The sequence below is a fragment of the Syngnathus leptorhynchus genome, chromosome 3 (genome assembly GCF_054491065.1).
Source record: "Syngnathus leptorhynchus isolate UIUO chromosome 3, UIUO_Slep, whole genome shotgun sequence".
Taxonomy (NCBI): Eukaryota; Metazoa; Chordata; class Actinopteri; order Syngnathiformes; family Syngnathidae; genus Syngnathus; species Syngnathus leptorhynchus.
The window spans coordinates 9,441,064-9,463,581 of NC_141197.1; the positions used below are offsets into that span (position 1 = coordinate 9,441,064).

Sequence of the window (22,518 nt, forward strand, 5' to 3'; positions counted from 1 at the left end):
TTGGCGTGAGAGATACTTTTATTTTCAATTGGAAAAGAACAGCTTGAAAAAAAATGGCGATAAAAGGCTCAAAAGTGACTTGAAAAACAGTCGTTCTAATTTTATTTTTGAAACTACTAATATTATACACAATGGATGTGAATGGGTTATCTCTGCCACTTGAAGAATGCTATTTGAAAATTCTATTTTAAAATTTGGGGGGGGGGGGGAACAAAAACAAACAAACAAAAAACAAAACACTGAACGTGTTGAAGATCTGTCTGGTGTGTTTGTTTTTCCATACTGTACCCCGTCATTTATCCCAACGGCGCAGTGACACAATTTGTATTATTTCAGATTTTAGTGGATAAATGACTAACACTATTGGCTGACTAGGACAATGTGTGCGGTTGACATTTAAAATCAATTTGAGCTGTCATTTACAAAACTATTAAACCTCAATTTACTTGCGAGAACAACAAAACAAGGTTCTTAAATTCATGACTACTTTGTTCCAAGTGTTTCAATGTTTGCATACAATTTTGAGATGTGACGGACACTGGCCATTTTTTATCAAAGGTGTACAGTATGGAATAGCACTAAACAGAGTTGAAAATTTTCAAATATATGTGAGAAAATACGCAAGCATAACTGTCTATTTAAAAGAAGCTCCAAGTTTAAAGGTAGCTAGGACATTACAGATTTGAATCATTTTTGTATTTTTGTATAAACTTGTAAATACATTTTTAAAAGAAAACAATGTTGAAATTCTCTCTTTTGTAAAATAACCAAATAAAAGAATGAAAACAACTAAGATATTCTGATTCATTTCAACAGGTAGTCAGTATTTTTGGAACAGTAATAAAAAGAATGGTGGGGGGGGGGGAAGACGTTTAACACGTAAAAGGAAGAAATGAACAAAAAAATTAACGAAAAACAAGAAAACAATCGTGTGAGTTTTTTTATCTACCAGGCCGACAAGTCTCTTTAAAATTTAGTATTTTTTTGTTTACTCAAACAATCCATTAATAATGTTCACCTGTTTTAAAGTAAAATGTGCTTGAAAAATACTCAAGTGCATACCTGCAAAAGCTACTCAGAGCATTGAGTATAGTATTTGTTCTTTATTACAACACTAGATGGCAGCATAAGCCAAAAATGTACAAAATGAATGCAGATTGTTTAAAGTGATGCAATATGACAATTTCTAGAATAAATCCAGCGAATTCTAATGGGCCGGTTCACTTAGGGCCAGTTGGTGAATTTGGTGGACTCCCATTGTCGAGAAAGCAAAATAGCGAGCGATTGCCATAGCGACACACGGAGGCTGAAATTGATTAAAACAATCTTATGGTACAAATATGAAGATTTAGAGCTATAAATGTTGCTTGCAAAACTCAGAGCATACTAGACTGGCAAAACTTTATTGTTGCCAATTATTCATTCAAATTTGAAAGAGTGTGATTGGTCTATGTGATCGTTTGGAACAAGGCTTTATTAAGCGAGGTATCAATTATTATTCCTATTCACCCCACCCTCCATACACACAGCAGCAGTATTTAATGTTTCAGTGTAAAAATGAATTTTTGACTAACTACTGTAGACACGTATTAGCTGAATTTGGGAGGACAGGACCCCTAAGGGTTAACTGGAAAATGAATGGGGAAAATTCTGCATCATAATTTACTCATTGAAAGTGTTCTTTGTCGAGTTGTGATGAACAAACGGTGAATGTTTGTCTTTGTTTTTTTTTTGAACTTCACAACTTAAAACCAGTATAGTTGATAATATTCTAGACAACAAAATAACTGGATCCCCCCACACACGCACAGATTCACACACACCTCTTAGATGTATCTACAAAAACTCACATTTGCTGCTTTTGTGCGCCATCTTGGTGCCAAGGTACTACTGATGAGTTGAGGATGATTTAGACAAAAGTAGTCCTCTGCTATTACTTTGTGGCACCTGTGAGCAAATACAGGATTCTGTCTCGATCCAACACATATAGCGGCAGCACAGTCACATTCTTGGCCTCAGGTGTCAAACACTAAGATGTTGTCAAGTGAAAATGTTTAATTGTGTGGATGCATATCAAACATACATAAACATTTTTTTTAAGTGGAGGGTAAAAAGTTTCTATGTACACAAGATGCTGCAGGGCATTCAATGACAAGGCATTTCAAATACACATAGTGAAGTTGGTTATACTGTATGATGTCGTATGAACACAAATGCTACTGTAAAACATTCTCTAAGAACTTACTAGAACCTGAGTTTCATTTGAAAGCCAGATGGTTTCAAGTATGAACCGGTGACCACGATAGAGCGTAACAGGGCTACAGCAAACATTGATTTGGCTTGAAAGGCTTTCTGATGCTTCAAAAGAACAAAACAACTAACAGCAAAATAATAACTAGTCTTACACTAGGAGTAATACTGTCGTTTTCTGCTTACACTCAATGGACTTTTCTCGGAGCGGTGGATCGATCGCAACTGGACTGTTCTGGTGCCGTTGAATGTTTCGCCTCTCTTCCGAGCGGGTTTTGTCAGGTTTGATAGGGAAGAAAAAAAAAAAAGACAGCTCTAGTCTGAGTGAAAAACCAAATATGTAAAATCAAAGGAGTAAATAGGCGAGATACACCCAGTGAGGACTTTGCTAACCAACGACCATATTTTGGGTGTCAGCCAAAAAAAAAAAACTCCAAGACTCCAACCACAAATAGGCCAAAGATGAAGTATTAAATAAATGATGTATGTAAATTGTGTAATAATTGATGTCAATTGTGTCAACCAATTTCAAAATCTGCCATTTTTAACAAGAGCCTAATTGAACTTGTGTGTAATACTGCCTCAAGTACTTTTTCAACTTCTGAGTTGAGTACTATTCTACCCTACGTACATGAATGGATGAAGCCTGCTCGGATGAGAGGCTGAACATCTCGACACAAACACAACAGTCCAGTTGCGATCAATTCAATGTCCCGAGAATCCAATAACTTGGTTGAATGAGAATATTCAAAGGCTTGATACACTTTATTACACAATAAAATGAGTAAGAAACTGAACAAAGCTCCTTCTGTCTTGGGAACACTTTTTGTACATCAATAGCAGTAAAACACCTTGCCCTTATTTTAACGTCAACACTTGCAAGGTTCCAGTCATCGCGTGTAAGTGTGTGCAACTGTTAAAAGATAATACAATGAAGGTCAAAGCCAAATAAACCCGTTGAGCTCATGGAACAGAGACAACGCTTTTTTTTTCCCCCCGGCAAATACAGCATGAGGGCAAGAGCTATGACAAAAACTTTGGGTTCAATATTTTGCAATGTTGGTCAGTACTCCAGTACCTTTGTTTTATGACTTATTAAATTCTAAGGAGCGATCAGTCGGAAATGTTATTGCATTGGTAAGCAAACATCACGGCGGTGTGTTTGCTGTCAGTGTAAAAAAAATAAAATATTGAAAACGCAAAAGCTACAGTGTTTGTCTGAGGTCGTGTGCTTAAATAATGGCCTGTTGTACATACTAAGGCAAAAAAAGACAAATACAAAAACTCTGGACAGATATTGAATACTAATTATACATAGGCTAAAGATCGGAAAAAAGTTTTACCGCTGTACTGCTTTAATGTAAATGCTTGGTAAAATAAAAAAATAGATCATATGAGAGCAAACAATGCTGAGGTCATGAGTGAAGGTCCTCCTCTGAAACCAATCATGGATCGAGAAGTTAACTTTTAGAAGATTCACTTCCAACCAAAACTTTGTTTTTTTTTTCAGTCCCAAACACAAAATCCCCAAAACGGTGCAAGGGTGTCCAAACCTTTTCCTCTGATCATTGCAGGACAAAAAATGCATCCACAAATAAACAACTGCTGATTAGTACAAGACTCATTCTATAGTCGACACTGCTCTTCACGTGAAAATTGTTGAATTTGCACAATTTCATCGAGCTTTTTAATGTAAGTGATGCATAGTGGTCCCTAAAAAGACCATTTTCACTACAATCAAGATCAATTTCTCTACAATGCTTCATAAAATTTTCTAAATTCTTGCTGCATTGGTTGAACTGGTCTTACCGACGAGCATTTTTTTTAAATCCTGTAGTGATGGTAATAATTTGTCTCAACCACCCATTTTTTTTTTTTTTTGTTGCCCTTCCACCCTTTTTATTGTGTTTAGTGCCTGCTGCAGGACTAAAAAAATGGACGGCAGATGGCACCCCCCTCAGCTATAGTTTGGACAGCCCTGCCCCTTTTGTTTTTGTTCTAAACATGGTGAAAGTCGGAGAAAACAAATCCAGATTGTGTAAGCTGATGATGGACAATAGCCTGCAGGCTTGCTAAAACTTCCCAAATGTACATAGAGTATGTACAATACTTAAAACAGCACAAAAGCGCTGGATTCCGTCAGTGCTGCGTCCCTGTACAACGACACATACTTGAGTTTGTGTTTGCTAGTGAGGAAGACCACCACGGTCCTTTTACTGTTTGGTCTGTTTCAGCTTCTCAATGTGATGACAGAGTTTGAGCGCAGGGCCCAGTTTCAGTCCCATGTACTTCATAATGACGTCACTGCGCAGCAGCATCAAGGCCTTGCCGTCAATCTCCTGCGGGGAGAGCCAAGCGTATGTTAGCGGGCAGCCAGAGGACAAGCGCATTGTCTCAGGATCCAAACTACCGTGACTGAATAGGCGCTGCTGGCTGGCTATGCATTCCAGACAGGTTGCGTTTTATTTGTAGATAGACTATACAATAGAATGAAAAAAAATTGATTACGGCAAATAAGTTGAAATATCCATAAATATCCAGTGGTCAGATAAATACATTTAAAAATGTAAAAGCCTGACGGTAATGTAGTAGTGTGATTTATACAGTTATTTGCTAACTCAGTTTGGGTGTTATGACAACTCCCACATAAAAAAATCCCTATCGGTCGGCCCTATTAATTGATTGGCTCAAACAAGATGGAGTTGATCTAACTGAAGTACTCACATGCTTTCTAAAAAGCTCCACATGTGGACCAAGAGTGTGCGGGTCAGCCTCCTGGACAAATCGGATCACGTCATCAACTGACCAAGAAGATGCATCGTTCCCTGAACTTTCCTTGTCTTGCGTGGCGTGGTCTGGGCCTGTTGTTGAACTAGCTGCTGAAGAAAAAATAAAATATCTCTAATCTATAATATGGTACATCTATAGGCTGAGTTACTAAAAATTTGACATGTTTTTGTGATCCTACCTTCCACGCGTCTGTGTGTGGGCACTTGTCCGAGTTCACTTGGGTTGGAGCTGACCCTTCGTAGAGGTGGAGGCGTGTGTGAGTGATTGGCGTAATACGGCCGTTCCCTCTTTGTCGCCCGATAGTCTGCCGCTATCTGAGGGGCTCGTGCGTTGGGAACGGAATCTTTTGCAGAATCGGTGTTCGATGCGTTGTTTTCCGTGTGAGGCAGTGGTTCTGAAAGGAAAAATGACAGTTAACATTTAATTGTTTTTTTTTTATGAATTTCAATTCCAACAAAATCAAAACACAGTACATAAACAATGAATCCCACTAGATTGCATATTTTAAAGCAGACATATAAAGACAAGTCTGAATTTAAATTTCAGTGTTGTGTGGCAACATGCCAGGCATCACTGACGCCCACTGGATGTACAGTAGATGCAGTGTAATTAAAAGCAAGAAGAGGCAGAGAAGGTGCATCCTAAGATGCAGGATGCAGTCTAATTAAAAGCAAGAAGAGGCAGAGAAGGTGCATCCTAAGATGCAGGATGCAGTCTAATTAAAAGCAAGAAGAGCCAGAGAAGGTCCATCCTAAGATGCAGGAACCAGCTCGAAGCAAGCATCATGGATTTGTATGCATTACGGTTGGATCTGATTAAATTCACAATAGACAATCACATCACAACTGACAAACTCACAATAGATATGCCATAATGAAGATTTAAAGATTTGTTTGAGCAATTGTAGTATGGTTGACAGATGTCTAAACCTATTAGTGAGACACACAATATGGACTTTTTGGGCTCTCCCAACCTACATAAAGTGTGAATTGCTCAATTAATACAAATAAAAAAAAATTGAAATAAAACTACCAAACACGGTACTGAAAAATGAAAATAAAAATGATTGTATTGTTGAAAAATGAAAATATAAATGATTGTATTGTTGTTAACAAGCTGCTTGGGGTTGTGATTATGATGTCTCATTTTAAAAAGTACATATCTATATATGGGGACTAGCGTGCAAAAAAAAAAAAAAAACTTTAACTTGGACTTTTTCCATTTTTAGGGGATGGTTTGAAAGTCACATTTTGCAATATTTGTGTATCTATCTACCCACAAACCTGACTTTGTCCTGTCAAAGAAGCGTGTGTTTTTACTGAAGGGGCTGAAAGGCTGTGAGCTGAACAGGCTGACACTCTCCAGATGCTGACACATGTTCTCCAAGAACCTTAGCACAGTAGACGCACTGGAAACGGAGGGAAGCTTGACATAGCGGATACCGTGCTCGGAGCGCACTGTAAGACACAACATACTGTATTAGTCTGTGCGTTGCGTAGGCTCACACCTGCTCACACACGGGGCTGAATGCATCCACAGTTAAAGGAAAACAGCAGATGGTTTGGGGTTAAGCGCCCTCCTTTTATCAGCACAAACCCACAACCCTCGATCTGCACAACACCCTCCCACCCAAGCCAAGCTCACACAAATTAATGTCCCCCAGCCCCTCCCCATTAGCCCACACCCTTCCCAATCCCCCCCCCCCCCCCCCCCACTCAAGGGAGACTCAATCCCAGCATCCAAAACAGGTTAGCTGCACATGTCACTTCTGATTACAGTCCCAGCACTCACGTCAGATGTGGCCACAGGCATTATCTTTTATTTCCCCGCAGTATCTCAGCAATTTCTTCCCAAAATGCACCAGCACAGTCAATAACATTCATTCTGAATTACTTCCAATTTGATCTGGCTGATTGCCTCTATGGACTTCTAGGGAATGCGTCATTATTGACAATCTCCACCAAGGTTGAAATGTAAAAAAAAATCAGTTGGGTGACAATTATTGGCGCATGACTTTGTATTTGTGCATGCAGGATTATGTGAGCCTCTTAGTAAACATGAGCTCAAAATAGACTTAGACCCACAATATTTTACTGTACATTCATCTGCAGAATGTAGAGACGAGGGCTGCAACTAACCATAGTTTTAAAAATAGATTCATGAATCAGTTATTCATTTTATTTTTTTATTTTTTATCTAACGATGAATCGGATAAACAACCTTTGATTCCCATCCCTTTGTTCGGGGGAAAAAAAAGGACTATTTCAAATGGAGAGTGCAGAAAATGTACAGAGATAAATCAATTAAAGTTCACAAAGATGTTGATCATTGTTTTCCAAAGTAATTGCTCATGTTTTATGTTGAGTCAACACAAGGATATGATCAGTCTGCTTTCATGGAGTACTTCAGAATTTGGAGAATATTCAATGCTGAGAAAATGAATTTAGGATTTGGACCATTTTAAATAATTTAAAAAAATCTGAATTATTGATTATCAATTCATAACTTAAATGTAAGGCAACACAGCTGGCAGCTGAAAAGTACCCCAAAAAGTAGATATACTTTTTTTCCCTACTTTCTCGTGTGAGCATTTACGACTACAGACCTCGAATGACCTCTCCTCCTGTGTGGGACTGGCTCTGTAGAAACGACAGCAGCACGGAGGGCTGGTACGTACAGTCCACACAGGCCTGGACGGCCTGCTGTAGCACTGCGTTGACTGGAGCTGGCCCAAAGTGGTCTGGGAGCTGCTGCACCAGTTTACGGTCAAGATGAGGGCCGTAGTCGCCGTGTTTGTTCACATAAACGCACACTAAATAAACACAACCAAAAAAAAAAAAAAAAACATTCAATGTTTTTCAATCCATTTTCTAGCACTGGTCACTATAGTCAGTACATTCCAGCTCATTTTGTACTTTATGGACTTCGACACTTACCCGTGCAGACTACATTTGAGTTGTTGTTGTTGTTATGGTGGTTGTCTACTGAAACATGGCTAGTGCTCAATCGGGTCTCTGGAGGAGACACTGGAATTGATGATGAGCCCAGTGACTGTACCACCCGAGGCTTCCTCTAAAAAAATAAAAAACTTTAAGTTAGTAGGTAGTGATTTACTTAAAGCGTATTTTAACTGTCCGACAACATGCCACAGCTTGTATTACAAAGATGTTTTTTCTAATGTATTCTTAAAATGTAAACGCATTCATTACCCTACCCGTCCAGACCATCCATCTCTGAACTGTTTGTTCTTTAAAGTCAACCCCCATTTTATCAGCTTTTTACAGTGCACAGGCAAATCCTAATTTAGAGTTGCGTACAGTCAAAGTACATTTTGGTGTTTTCTTTTGTTGTAAGTGACACGTTGCGGCTGCTTTAAGATGTATAAATATTGCACCATAAATACTTATTTCCATGACATCAATGCTAATTTTTGTTAGTCTATCATGGCTAGCGGACTTTTATGATTTGGTTTAGTTGATCATTTTGGTGTCGAAATATACGATGCTTAACTGTTTTTAGCTGTGTTAGCTTTACGTCAATTTGAACTCGGAGGAACAAATAAACAATTTCAAGCCAGCACCATTGGCTCCTATAACAGTGCAAGTAAGAAGTTTCTTTTTCTTTCTTCAAATGTATGATAGTCTTCTATTTCTGAGAAGGTGACAACAGATTTAAGTGTTTTTTAAAAAGTTTAAACATGCGGGAATTTCATCGGTTGCTGTTGGCTACATGGCACTCAAATGGAATACTGAGGGCTTTTGGTTTTGATTTGTTTTGTTTATTTAAGTCTGTGACATTTGAATAATGGAACAACTGTGGAAAAACTAGGTTCAAAACCATCTTTTTCGACTTATCAAAACAAAAGGCGGTAGTATCTCACCTTGCTCCCAGGCTTGGGCCCTCTCTTCCTGTGTGGTCTGGGGGCCAACTGAGTGGACCTGACAGGGTTCTGTGACGCCCCATTGACCGCCGCAGCTGCTGCCGCCTCAGCCGCTGCTTTCAACAAAGCAATAGTCTGCGACTTGGGACGGCGACCTCGGACACCCTTGCGAACGGGCAGGGGCGGCAAAGGGTTGGGCAGTCGATATGAAGTCTGCATCATGGACGAGGAGTTGGAAGTGGAGCGGCGTGTTGTGAGGGAGGTCGAGGAAGACGAAACGGGGGCGAGAAGAGCACCTGGAAGGGTGACTGGAAGAGAAATAGAATCAATGGAACATTATACACTACTGTTCTTTTACTTGACAAACTGGAAATGTAAATAGGACCGCATTACATGAATGATACAAATTGCATGCTACAAATCTAAATGAAAGAGAGGCTTTCATTCTGGGATTCTGCTGTGTGTCAGGCAGGGGCCAAGCTCACGATTTCTGTTGCACTACGTTTCAAATATGCATGATCAATCCTTTAACTGCCTTCTCAACCCGTCAGTACAGCACATAGAGAAATCATTCGCCCGTCCATCCATCCATCCATCCATCCATCCATCCATCCATCCATCCATCCATCCATCCATCCGAACAAAGAATTTGTTTTTTTAGGACCAAAATTAGAGTATACCTATTTGCTTGCAAACATATTGTTCAGGCTGTGCAGGGGCCACTTAGTGAATATGAACGCTCTTGAGGGGTCAAGGCTTTCATTTAAACCACCCGGAGAGGTGTTATGAAGGGACTAAAAGCTGCTTAATTGAGAAAGAAGTAGGAATGGGTGTGGAATCACGCAGTGTTTTGTTCCGTTTGTATCGGGGGCGCCTCAATTGCACACCGGGAGCGCTCACATGTGCAAGCAGAGGAAAAAAGCAAGGCGGCATGCTTACTCACAGCAGACTCAAAAAACAGCCACTCCAGCAATGTCTGACTTTTATGCGTTTGAATATTTCTTATGATATTCCAACCCAAGCAGCTATCTTTAACTGCAGACTTTTGGTATGGTGTTTGATAATTTAAGGCTGCAGGCCTGCTACTATCAAATACTTTTAGAATTGATTCGGGTGTGATCATTACTATAATACTATCAAATACTTTTAGAATTGAGTATTTTATTTCCCACATCACAAAGCTTCCAGCCAGAATTTTTTTCTGTGCAATCCAATCATTGAAGTCACTCAAAAATGTGCCTTTCTTTTTATATTAGGAAAGGGACGTTGAAAAAATATATCAAATCACAATCACAGTATGGGGTGAATGAATTTTGACGATATTCCAAAATTGCTCAAAATAATCCTGAGAAGAAATATTCAACAACAACTTTTGCAGGCATCACACATCCCGTTCAACATATGGCCCTGATCATGACTATATCATTCCAACTCGACCCGCTGACCTGTGTAACACTGCCTGAGGAAACAGTGTGTGTGTGTGTGTGTGTGTGTGTGTGTGTGTGTGTGTGTGTGTGTGTGTGTGTGTGTGTGTGCATATATATCAGAATGAGGTCGTTGAGTGTGTGTCTGCTGTCTGGAGGATGGGGGAGGGGCCCAAAAGAGTTCCTCCTCATCTAATTACACAACCGCTTTCACAAACAGAGCTTCCTCCAATCATGAGTTGATTCAATCACGTACATACAAATACACACACGCAACACGCGTGTTGTGAGCATGATAAAGGAGCTGAGAAACTTCACTTTCATGGATGCGTCTGTCCTGACTGACACGCATGTTAAAAACACTCACCATTGGTAATGAGAGTGCTTAACAATGGACACTCAATCTGGTGTTAACTGCTTCCTGATGCTCTACTTATAAACACACATGATCAAAAACAAATGGAGCTCCAAATGTACAACCAATAAAATCAGCTCACACTGTGGACAGTTGAGGGGAGGCAAAGCACTCAAATCCCAAGTCTGGATGCTTCCAAGTTGTTTTTGGTTGCATTCGGATAAGTCTTCAAAACAATCAAAGCCGCACAAAAAAAGCTCCAATTCGGACAAGAAAGCAGCACTTCCTGAATGTGATCATTGATTCATTTTCCCTAATCTCAAATCAAGCAACACTCACTGATGTATTCATGAGTGCTTCAACTAGTCTTAAATACCAAATAAATGTCTTCCTACTACAAAGAGCAAACACATCACAGATACAAAAGAGAAAAAACAGAGAGAGAGATTAGTATCACAAAGTTTCTGCAATTGTGCATGCAAACATGCTCACCAGGAAATGTCTTCCAAAAAGTAGAAACTCAGCTGCGGCTTCCCGAATAGTGATAGTTGCAGCCGTGGTATTAGTGGTAATGACTGACAGTTGCTTCCTGTTCCTTTCTTTGAAACAGCACTCAGTTTACAGATTTTCTCTCTCACGCGCTTCCAGTCCAAACTTTCTTGACTGTGCTCTTCATCCTCTGCACTGCCTTCAAGTACGCTAATCTCGCTGCCTTTGCACTTCTCTTGTCTGTTTTGCGTCTACAACAAAGCCCACTCTACTGCCGCTGGTTGAAGCTGCTGTGAAGCTTCCCTCCTCCCAATGAATGAGAAGGGGGGGTGCATAGGGGCGAGGGAGGGGTTAGGAGCAAGAGGAGTCGGTGGGTGTGGTGAAAGGCATTAAGGGGGGTGAATCCTTTATTCGTGTTATCTGTAGGCCATATCGACAGTCTGCATCAGTCACCTGCCTCCCGGCGAATTTCTGGGGGAGGGGGGCAGTGTCAGGGGAAAAGGGGTTAACGCCGGGGCTCCTGGGAGCAAAAAGGGTTGGGAGAAGGGTAGCTAGAGGGGTGGCGTGTCAGCTTGGGAGGGTGGGGAAAAGGTTGGATGAGAAGCATCTTGACTGAAACGCATAGTGGGAGCTGCTGCGCACAGAAGCATGTTTTTACTCAACACTCACACGCATGCATACTGACGGCCCAGACGGGGGTCCCCCCCCCCGGCCGGGCTGTAACCCGAGCCTTTTCAGACATTTGCCGATGAGAAAGATGGCCTGGCCAATCGTCAGGAAATAGTGGCATGCTCAGATATCAGCTTCTTTGCAGAACAATGAAGAGCTTAGCAGTGGTAGGAAGCATGACAAAAGTCTCTGATATCTTCATCTGTTCTCGTGACCAACACTTGAGTGGGCACCATTCTTGGGGGTTTCGTTTACTCACTCTTAGCAGGATGATTGTGACTTTTTGGTGTAAATCTTCCAAAGGTAGAACAAACTATTACTACTACTCATAACCACCAAATATTATTTTCAAACATTTCTTTTTGTACAGCACTTTCCACCCTAAGTCAGCTAGGATAGGCTGCAAGTCATCCATGACCCTTAAGGGGATAAGCAGCATAGATAGATGAATGAATGGGTGCAAGCAGATGACTGACAAAGGCGTCATGCATAATTTGTGAGCCATGCTTCGTATCCGAGCACATAAAATTGGATATTATATGCTCCAAACACAAATGTTCCGACAACAAATACACTTCCATGCTTTGAATACAAAATGCAAAACAGCTGACCCAATTTAAAAATCCAACAAGCAAAAAAAGGGATCACGCCCAAGGTTGTGAGGCAAAAGCAGTTATTTTCAAAATTATTCCTATAAAACATGTCATTAGTGGTTTCTGACAACAACAAAAACAGGCAGCATAGAACAAAGAGAATAGAATAATGAAGGCATTTTAAAAGTATGCAAAGCTGATCAAAACCTCATTAACTGTTCACCCAGGCCCCCAAATGTATTCACATATCTGCATACAAACATAGCACCTGTCTCACTGTATATTATCCCCTTTTTACAGCACACATGCCAGACTCAAACACACACACGCACGCAGACACGGAAAGCAAATCGGTGTGTAATCCCCCACATGCAGCAGCCTAGTGATCTCTCACCAAGAGTACATTTGGAGACGTAAGAATGTCCCATCAAGTAGGTCATGTGCAACCTCTAGGATTAATGGAGTCTAGTACGGAACTACACCTAGTGCAGACACTAACATCTGCATGAGTATTGCATAGAAAGCCTGAATGAAGATAGGCAGAAGTCAGTGGTGGCACGATGAACACACGTTCACCATGAATCCCATGGTTCATATTTACAGAATTAAACGTGGTGTACACAGCTCATCCCATAAAGGTCATGACAGACCTCTTCAAATTATGAGATTGTCCTTTTCCCTATAATTTAAGTGAGATCTGACGGGGGGGTTTTTTTTTTTTGCCAATGCAAAATATCAATATACATAGCTGTTGTAGATAGACCATACCTTGCTCTGAAACATGATTAAAAATTTTGCTTCAGAAAGCCAGTCAGTTTGTCAGTGATTTCCACACATGGCATATAAATGTCTACCAAAGAGCAGCGACAGTCTAAGCATTAAGCTTGATCATTAGTCAAAATGACATGCTGACATACTCCTGTATGTCAGTAGAGCATACGTATCTACTATATAATTATATGCCAATTAAAATGAATGACTATAAATAAAGAATTAATAATTGGGTGTTAGCAACCAAAATTTAATCCGTCTGACTTTTCTTTTTTCTAATCCGTCTGACTCTGAGCGGCGTGGAAGACGTGCGATGACGTAACGCTACAGCAACTCCAAACGGAAAAAGTACATTAAATTACACCTATGATATAAGAGTCGATTGTTCTTGTTTACCTTTTCCATTTGCTCTTTTGTCTCCATGTAGTAAAAATAATTACAAGTAAATACCATCTGAATTGGGTACTGTATAATTGATGATCCTCATTGCAAGTTAACTTTACCAGCGACAGAATGCTTGCAAATTTTGCATGTCTCTCAATGTATATTTTTGTAACTCTTCAAACATATATTTATCACATTTTAACCGGGTTAATTTGATGTAATAACTGTTCATGTATATTAGGAAATGTTTTTTTTTTTTTTTTTTCTTGACTAAACATATTTGAGATGTAATGCTATTTGTACAGGTATCACTTACATGGATGAAGTTCACGATGTATAGAGAATTATTTATCATTTCTATAGCACACTGCCATTCTTAGGAAACAAAAGTATCCTCAAAGAAATAATTACATTTGATAATACTTTCATATTGCTCCAATATTTAGTGGCTTTTTATTCTTATCTCACAAATAGTACTGGTATTTTAAATACGTTTTGTATTGTATTGTACCACGATTGTATTCATATTGTGGTAGCTACTGGAAAATGTATTTCCCTTGAGGATCAATAAAGTAATTTATCTCTGGCAGAAGTGTCCAACGCCAGTCCTTGAGGTTCACTGTCCAGCATGTTTTAAATGTCTCCCTCCTTCAACACGCCTGTTTATCTGAATCAGATTCATTATCAGGTTTCTTCAGCACTTGTTGAGGAACTGATCATTTGAATCAAGCGTGTTTGGAGTGGCGACAACTAAAACATGCATGACAGTGGTCCTTGAGGCCCGGGGCTGGACATCCCTGATCTATGGTATCCATTCATTGGGCCTTGCTTTGTGCACTCGGGCCCATGTTTATGTGCAAGTGCGGGTTTTCACATGCTCCTCAACTGTGACACTGGGTAGCCTCATTCTTTTGTAACGCGTGTTGAATTCATGTTTACCATTCCTCGGGTGCCAAGATAACTTCTTCTGGATGAGTTGTGTCTGAACAACCAGATTACAGCACAAGGACATGCTAATATCAGGAGAACTCACAAACACTGGGCTGTCCGAGAGTTACCTGGACTATACTGCACATTGTTATTGAGTTAGTTAGCTCGTTATAAGTGAACTTCTTTTGGGACAGCTGTCATTTTTCATTTGTTTGTATGGAGTGAAACTCAGTCACATGTAGCTTTCGGTTCTGGCAAGAAAAAAAAAATAGTGGGCCTAGATTGTTAAACATCATTAATACTGGATTAATGTAATACACCCAAATTAATGATCCGCGGGTTAAGTGGTGCATGAGTGCGCCTGTTGAATATCAAAGTCAGATTAGTGAACGTGAAAAGTGATCTCAGGTCTTTTGGGAAGTGAATTCAATGAGTTCCGTCCGGCCTAATATGTGGCAAAAGGGACAAAAGTCCTAATCATGGCTCTAGTATCACAATTCATGATGGTGCTGATTGTCATCTGACTCCACACATTGGTTAAACTACAATGAGACGGCTTCAGATTGAAGGTTTTGCTTGCATCGCCCTCTAGCGATGAAATGTGGTAATATCACTACTCCTTGCAAGAGAAACAGATGTTTTGTGCTGTAACAGTGTTACCAGCAGAGATGTCATGAAAATGTTTAAAATGTATTTTTCAAAAGCGCCATTCACATAAAAAAAAATATTGTACACACAGAGAGCAGCAGTTTTTTCAAAGGTATATCATAATATTGTAACAGCTGTGACATTAAATATGGGCTCTCACAATTGTGGCTTCTCACTTATCACTGAAACATAAAGCCCATAGGGGTTCACTAGAAACATTTAGTTGGTTTTCTCAGAATTCTACAATGCCTTTGTTGTTGATCTTTTTGGGGGGCTGTCAATTTGTATGCAGTATAGTCGCCACAGTTGCAAGAATCATGAAAAAACGGTCTTCCTAAATGTCAAAATATTGCCTAATTAAAATGAAAGCTTCACTCACAGAAGTTTCCAGGCGGCTGTAAACTGTGTTTCGTCAGCACACACCAGCCGACAGGGAAGATGTCTCTGGAGTCGAAGGGGCACCAGTAGTCAAAGGCACCTCGCCAGCCATCAAACATGACGAAGATCTCTTGACCTTTGACCTCACCCACGGTGGCTGGACAAATTAGGTAAGGGTTCTTCCTGTCCACGGCTTCCAGCTTCATACCAGGCTTGAAGTAGTTTTTAATGGGGCTAGCAGGTTCCTAGACACAAAGGTATTTTGTAAAAAAAAAAAAAAAAATCCATTACATTTGTATAAAAATATGTGTGTCAGGCTTAGTATGAAATTATATGCATAGTTGAATTATGTGATACTTTGAAAACAAACCTTCTTAAAAGCAGAGGCTGGTGCCATCTCTGCTCCACTCAGCGTTCGGAGGAGAAACATAGGCCATGAGGAGGCGTTCATTCGAAATCCTGAACACAAAGTCCAACCGATATTTAATTACATTTTTATCTTTTAGATGCTAATGAGGGAAAGCGGCGAAGTAGGATGGAGGGACGGATGGATGGATGGAAATATGTTGATTTGCGACAAGATAAACAGCAGCCTTGGCTGTGAGGTCCAGTAATTTACAACCATTACGCTAATTCATGTTGGACTAGATTTAAATAGAATTTAATGACATCCAAAAAGAAAAAGATTAGTTCATCACATACACTATATGAACTAATAATACTGCTAATTATTATGACACAAGGTTTTACACCTATGGAATGGCGTTATGGTGAATTTCCCTTGTGGATGAATAAAAACGGTCTCTCCACCCATCTATCTAAAGATAAAAGTTTGAGTCTCTCCTTTGCAGGCTACAATAGCTTTCACTTTTTAGTCCACCCAAAAGATGTTTGCAGGTATGGACAGGGATCTCGAGTTTCTTAACACCAAACCCATTCAAGCTTTCTGGACCCTGCATTGTGCATTGGGACAAAGATGGAAAAAAAAAAAAACAGAAAGGAGCCTTCTCCAAACAGACTCATGTTGAAAGTTCTAAAATCTCTCGTGAAAATGAAGACTATAGCACACTGCATATATAGTAACTAAAGTGAAGCAGAGGATTCGATTTGGCAGGGAAACACTGGCGAAAGCAATAACATTAACAATGGATTTGCTCCATGAGCGCATCCAATTAAGAAGCCCTCGAAAAGAAATGGAGCGAAATGGAGTCATTACTTTTATACTTCTCAATGTGTGCGGGGATGCAAATATGAGAGGCGGCATCATAAACCAAGGATGGTGATTGGTGGATTCAGGTGGAAGGGTGCAATCTAGATGCAGTCCATTTACTAATTAACATTTTATTATTTCTGACACTTCATTGTGGAATATGCCGCCGCTTCAGTCGAGCTCATAACTGTGTGTGCATCCATTAGAAATCCTCACCCAGCGGGGGCTGCAGCATGTCCCCGTTCCTCTCACATGTGCCTATCGGTTGGATGTCAGATGAGTCCACCAGTCTCCAGAAGTCGTTGGTGTTGTCGCTGCCATCCAAACGCAAACGTAGTCGTGTACCCATCATGCCCATCACCGTGGCGATGCACACCGAGTTGGAGTTGCGCGGGTCACGAGCCTCAAGCTTCATACCGGCCTTGAAGTCATTGGAGGGGGGGATCCTGGACTGCGCACGCATACAAAGAGATACATTTACCACAGCTACAGTATATTGCAGTTTTAATACTCGCTTCCATGTGAATAAAAACATTTTTTTTGTCATTCTTCTGCAAGTCTGTTGTGCACCTTTGATGCATAGCTTACAACATGCCAACCGTAAGCGCTTGTAATATTTGATATTGCTGCAGAGCAAAGAATTGACAATATAAGACTAGAGCAATGTTCAAACCATAAGTTATGTTAAATCTTAGTGTTGAATGACATGTTATTACATTTACATTTAGATACTTCCATTTCACTTTCAGTTAACTTTACAAAAGACGCTGTACTTGGGTTTTGAACTTTAAGCAGGATTGTGTAAGAGATTACTTCATTAAGCTTTAGGGAGCGCTTGATTCATCAAAAAAATTATTTCACACTATAAGAGCTGCTGCTGACCCTTGTAACTCCCTGCACTTTGTTTTTGAACTTTTGCACTTTTTGGTCCAATTTAAAAATAAAGATGCCATTTGGGAAGAAAAAAAATGAACACAAAGACAGAAGGAAATAAGTTGTAAATCCCGAAAGCTGGTGTTTCAGCATCATAACGCAGTAAAAAGTAATACGTTTAAATGTCTTTAAAGACTAAGAGAGGAGTAAAACAAAAAGTATGTGGTCTATTTTCACCAGTTGGTTCCAGCGCTGAACTGGGGCTCATTGTGCTTCCTATTTAGTAATGATCAGCTACCTGTTTGAAGCAGTTAGGTGAGGCTGCAATGGAGGAGGTCTCTCTTAGGTAGTCTTCCCAACTGAATGGCTCTAGCAAAAGAAACAAACAAGGCTCTTACAAATGACACCACCCACAGTGTTGAAAAAAAAGAAAGACCGCACTGTGTTGTTGGATACACAAATTGCATTTACATTCAGAACATACATAAGATACATATGTACCTATGTATGGCAGTGCAATCAATACAAATAAAAATCATTAATTGATCAGTATCAGGCACTTTTTTTTTTTACCTACATTTGGTTTCCTCGGGAGGAAGCAGATTTCTGAATGGGGCAAGGGACAGAAATGGACTCCCACCGTTTCTCACTTTCTAACAGTAACTGATGACAAAATGAAGTGGGGCACTTACCATTAGATTTATCGAGCGCAGACCCTGCGCCGATGCTCGGCCTCTCCTTCTTCTCCTCTTTCTGATCTGGAATCAAATGATGGATTAGAAATGGTAGCCTTGCCCGACGCTTTACTAGCTATTTCTGAAAACTCAACTGAGAATCATTTACTCTTTGCTCGATCAAAAATGCATCTGTTACAAATATTGGTGACATGAGAAGATAGAGAAGACCAACCTTTGTGTGGCGTTCGGCCCATGACGACCAAGATGTTATCCCGCAGCAGCAGAGGAAGTCAAACAGGCTCTTAACTAAAAGCACAAACCACATACCCCAGTCATTCACACACACATAGCACAGGAAAAAGCAGTGTACTCATAATAAAACAATAATTTGCTCACTTGGAGTGGTTCTTGTCAATTATTTAATAAACGTTAAGTATTTTTGTCCATCCATTTCTAATTGTTGAGATTATTCAACAAGCCGAAAAACATATATCAGGTACGTAGGAACATATCTACATAGGAATTTGCAACCTAAATAATGAATATCTGTATTGATGAAAGAAAAAAAATGGTATTTGAATAATTTGGATATAAATCTGGATTGTGCACCACCTTTATACAGCCTATCAAAGTAAATCAAGAGTAGCAAACCCACAATGGAAAAAAAAAAAAACGGTAAAAAATAATTAATTTTTTTGCTTGTCCTTGCTAGTAGAATCTTAATTATCAAGTTTATATATATATATATATATATATATATATATATATATATATATATAGTTATATATATATATATATATATATATATATATATATATATATATATATATAGTTATATATATATATATATATATAGTTATAAATTGTTTTTGTCTTGTTTTCCAAAATCATTCCAAAATGACTTGTGAATTATGCCATTGCTTTTAAGATTCATTAAGTTTGTTGAAACATACTTTGAGAGTGAACATTTTAAAGAATAATTCAGATAAGGGTTGACCATAGTCCAGCTTCCAGGTGTTAGAAGCAAAAATTTAAAAAGAATTCATCCAAGGCAAAAGGACATCCAAAAGCCAGCAAAACTCCCAAATAATCCCAAATTGTCACCACAGCGCTGCAACCTCTGCTCAACCGCGCCTTCCTGCTAGGCTCTTCTGTCTTTCCAGAGAAAGCCATGGAGTGGGAAGGAGCCATTAAGATTCCAAGGTGCCATAAAAAGCCATTAAGACGTGTGGATATGGGACGTCTGCCGGCCTACATGAAAAGGATTCCTCATTCCTGCTCCGCCACTCGCTCAGCGACAGACGGCTTCAGTGTTTGCACGCTTGAGTCTGCACCACTCATAAGGGGTCATGCTTAAGAGCTCAGCAGACCAGGAAGCACTTCATTTTTACAACCTCCATTTCCACTCAAGCAGCCCTCGGTATGAGATTAGCGTTATGATGCTTTACACGCAGTCGATGACGGGGGGAAAATTGGTGGTTTCATGAGCAGTTATAACTTTTGATTGACGGGGGGTTGTCAAAGGCATTATTAACATGAGGAGCGTGTTATAAGAGGGACTCTTTGAAAGTGTTGAAATAATGACAGAATTCGAGAGAACAATGAGCGCCTTAGAAAACGATTTGCTACTCAAACCTACAAAAACAATGAGAGAAGTAGCTATCAAAATGGTCCATTTAGCACGTGCAATGTGATTGAATCAAACCTGGGACGAAGTTTATTCGAAGGTTTGGCGTCTTCGAATATGGCATGTGGCAGACAGGTGTAATCCAGCACTGCCCACTGTTTGATTTAGAAACTATTTATTATTTGTTTTCTTAATTCTTTTTCACACCATGAATGACCTACTCTTGCTTCTTTTTTATGTAATTTACCAAAAGTGCAAATAATTACACTCGACACTCCACATCATATGGACAACGGTGGCATAAAGAAAATATCTTTGTTTTTAAGCAGTTAACCCCCCAAAATAGGCAACACTCGAGGATAATTAATAAATGAGTGAAAGTGAAGTCTTAAATATGTACCTGATATTGATTTAATTCAGTATTTTGACTGGACACATTGCTTATGGCATTAGACAATTACCAGGTTGATTTTTAAAGTTTGAAAATGAGTTCATGAGGGGTGTTTATGTTATGAATTGTCATGGGAGGACCGTTTTAGACCCGCAATTATTTTCAACTCTTTAAGGCTATCAAATTGCATTGTTTGACTTTGATCATTTGACATTGACTGTGTTCATTCCTTCAGCATATTTGGAAATACATCGAGACTTGTAATAAAGATCAACATATGTTGTGTTTTGTTTGACTGTTTATTTATGCATTATTTAAAGGAGAGTTCAATATAAAAAAAAATGATATTTTTTGTCATGAATTAAAACTATGGTAATTTTAGGTACAATTTATTCAGTCTTCAAAAAATATTTGTTTATAAACATGTATTTGGTCATGGTGCTTTGGAAACTAAGAATTTTCTTAAATGGAACATGTACCCAAGTTTTGTTTTTATTACATTATAATATTTGTTTTGGGAATATTTATGTGAAGAAAGAAAGAAAGAAAAAAAGAAATGAGTAAACGGTGTATGACGCATTTCCATTCTTCCCGATTTGGTGGGCGGGACTCTGCACATTATTCTCAAGGCTAACGGTTGCTAATATTGCATTATTAAACACCTCAGAGCATTACAATCCAATCGCATTTGTTTACTAAACAGCGCATGGGGCTGCGGCGAACACAAGAGTTAAAGCGCCGCACTTCAACAAAGAAGTGAAACAATAATAAGAAGTCGCCTTCATCCAAGCAACATGCAGTACAGTGCAGGAAAAACACACTGCCAGCACATATCCTCCTGGGTGATAAACGGCGCCATTCTGGCTCAAACGACGGGCAAAGATGTATCAAATAACAACTCGGGAGTCAGAGCAGGGGAGGAAAATTGAGAAAGAAGACGTACCGAGCGTTAGAATCGCTTATTTTGATGGTGGAGCCCTCACTTTCTGTCAGATGCAGGCGGCCGCCATGTTCGTTGCAGCTCCGCGCATGTCCGTCGTCGCCGCCACACACTTGCACGCACCCGACTAACTGCAACACACGCACACGCACACACAAGAGTCAGCGAGAAACCGCGGGAAGAAATCTGTCATTTCCCCGCTGCAAATGTAAATTTGATGATGCGATAACTTTTAATAATAACCTACATGTGGTGTGAAAACGAAAACAAGAAGGTATGAATGTAGCTTCCGGGTTTATTGACTGCACGAGGATGAATGTTACCTGCTGCATCTCCTTGGATGGATGACGTCATCGGTCCTTTGGTACAGTCAATTAGAAACAGTGGGAAATTGACGCCCATAATATATAACAGATCATTTTTATAACACATACAAATGGGGATTGCCACCAAAATTGTTTTAAAATATTAAAACAAATAGGTGAAACCGTGAGTGCCAAACCATGAGTATGCGGGGTATGCTGTACTGAAAAACTGTGCATTCAAGTTAAAAATTTACCCTCAGTCCATGTGGCAATATCTTGTATGCAATGATACCGGTTAATGTTCTGGTGCAAAGGGAACAAAGGTCAACAGGCATTCAATGTTGATTTATGTCCTTGCCACTTTTGTTGAAATGGAATTATAAATAATTGTATACTGTTTTATAATACACAACGTCCCAACGTCCTTGGACTTTGAGTTTGTATTATGAGGAATGTAATAAAAGTGACTAGATAATGAGTTAAATGCAGCAGTGTGTATTTACCATGCATCCAACCTGACAATATCCACTGTATGTATACAATGTATACGCACATTTATTTTTTCCATTAAATAAGGTAAAGGTAAATATTGTTTCTGTGTCTCAGAGTATGTTCCTCACAACCCAGTGAGGAATTGCTATTTGGTTTAATGAATATGAATGCTGAATAGTATTTAAAAAAAACTAAAAAAACATCTGAACCATTGTCTGTTTGTGAAAGAGTTTCTATGTTACTCCAGAATGTCATGGAGATGATGTCCATGATTGTCCAAAATGGAAACAGGTTGGCTCGGTGAACTCTGGTCTCACACTGACTCAAACATTTCCAACTTTGAATCTCAAGGTGTCACCAGCCTTTTTGATGAGTTTATTGATCCAGGAGTTGAATCCTCATTTCTACTTCTTACAAATGCATTTGTACTTAAGCACAGGGT

General features: G+C 39.5%; 1 protein-coding gene across 2 annotated transcripts; it reads right to left on the reverse strand.

Moving 5' to 3' along the window:
• Positions 1 to 4,087: 4,087 nt before the first annotated feature.
• Positions 4,088 to 21,417, reverse strand: scml2 (Scm polycomb group protein like 2). Of its 2 annotated transcripts, none has more exons than XM_085908018.1 (14): positions 21,283 to 21,417; positions 18,554 to 18,627; positions 18,337 to 18,402; positions 17,943 to 18,013; positions 16,988 to 17,222; positions 15,932 to 16,020; positions 15,563 to 15,806; positions 8,921 to 9,228; positions 7,977 to 8,112; positions 7,646 to 7,852; positions 6,324 to 6,497; positions 5,219 to 5,434; positions 4,975 to 5,126; positions 4,088 to 4,589 (listed from the first exon to the last, which is right to left on the reverse strand). In XM_085908018.1, exons 2-14 carry the CDS (start codon positions 18,573 to 18,575, stop codon positions 4,464 to 4,466), a joined length of 2,046 nt encoding a protein of 681 aa, XP_085764144.1. In that variant the 5' UTR covers positions 18,576 to 18,627; positions 21,283 to 21,417; the 3' UTR covers positions 4,088 to 4,463. The 2 variants fall into 2 exon arrangements, with proteins under 2 accessions (XP_085764144.1, XP_085764143.1); XM_085908017.1 differs by having other exon boundaries at positions 4,975 to 5,129.
• Positions 21,418 to 22,518: the final 1,101 nt, after the last annotated feature.

Excerpts from the sequence above, each read along its gene's own strand:
- scml2 (XM_085908017.1), bottom strand. The coding sequence starts at position 18,575 with ATGGGCCGAACGCCACACAAAG. Across the intron at positions 15,807-15,931 it reads CAGCCTCTGCTTTTAAGAAG|GAACCTGCTAGCCCCATTAA; the intron begins GTTTGTTTTCAA and ends CTTTGTGTCTAG. Across the intron at positions 5,435-6,323 it reads CTTTGACAGGACAAAGTCAG|AACCACTGCCTCACACGGAA; the intron begins GTTTGTGGGTAG and ends TTTTCCTTTCAG.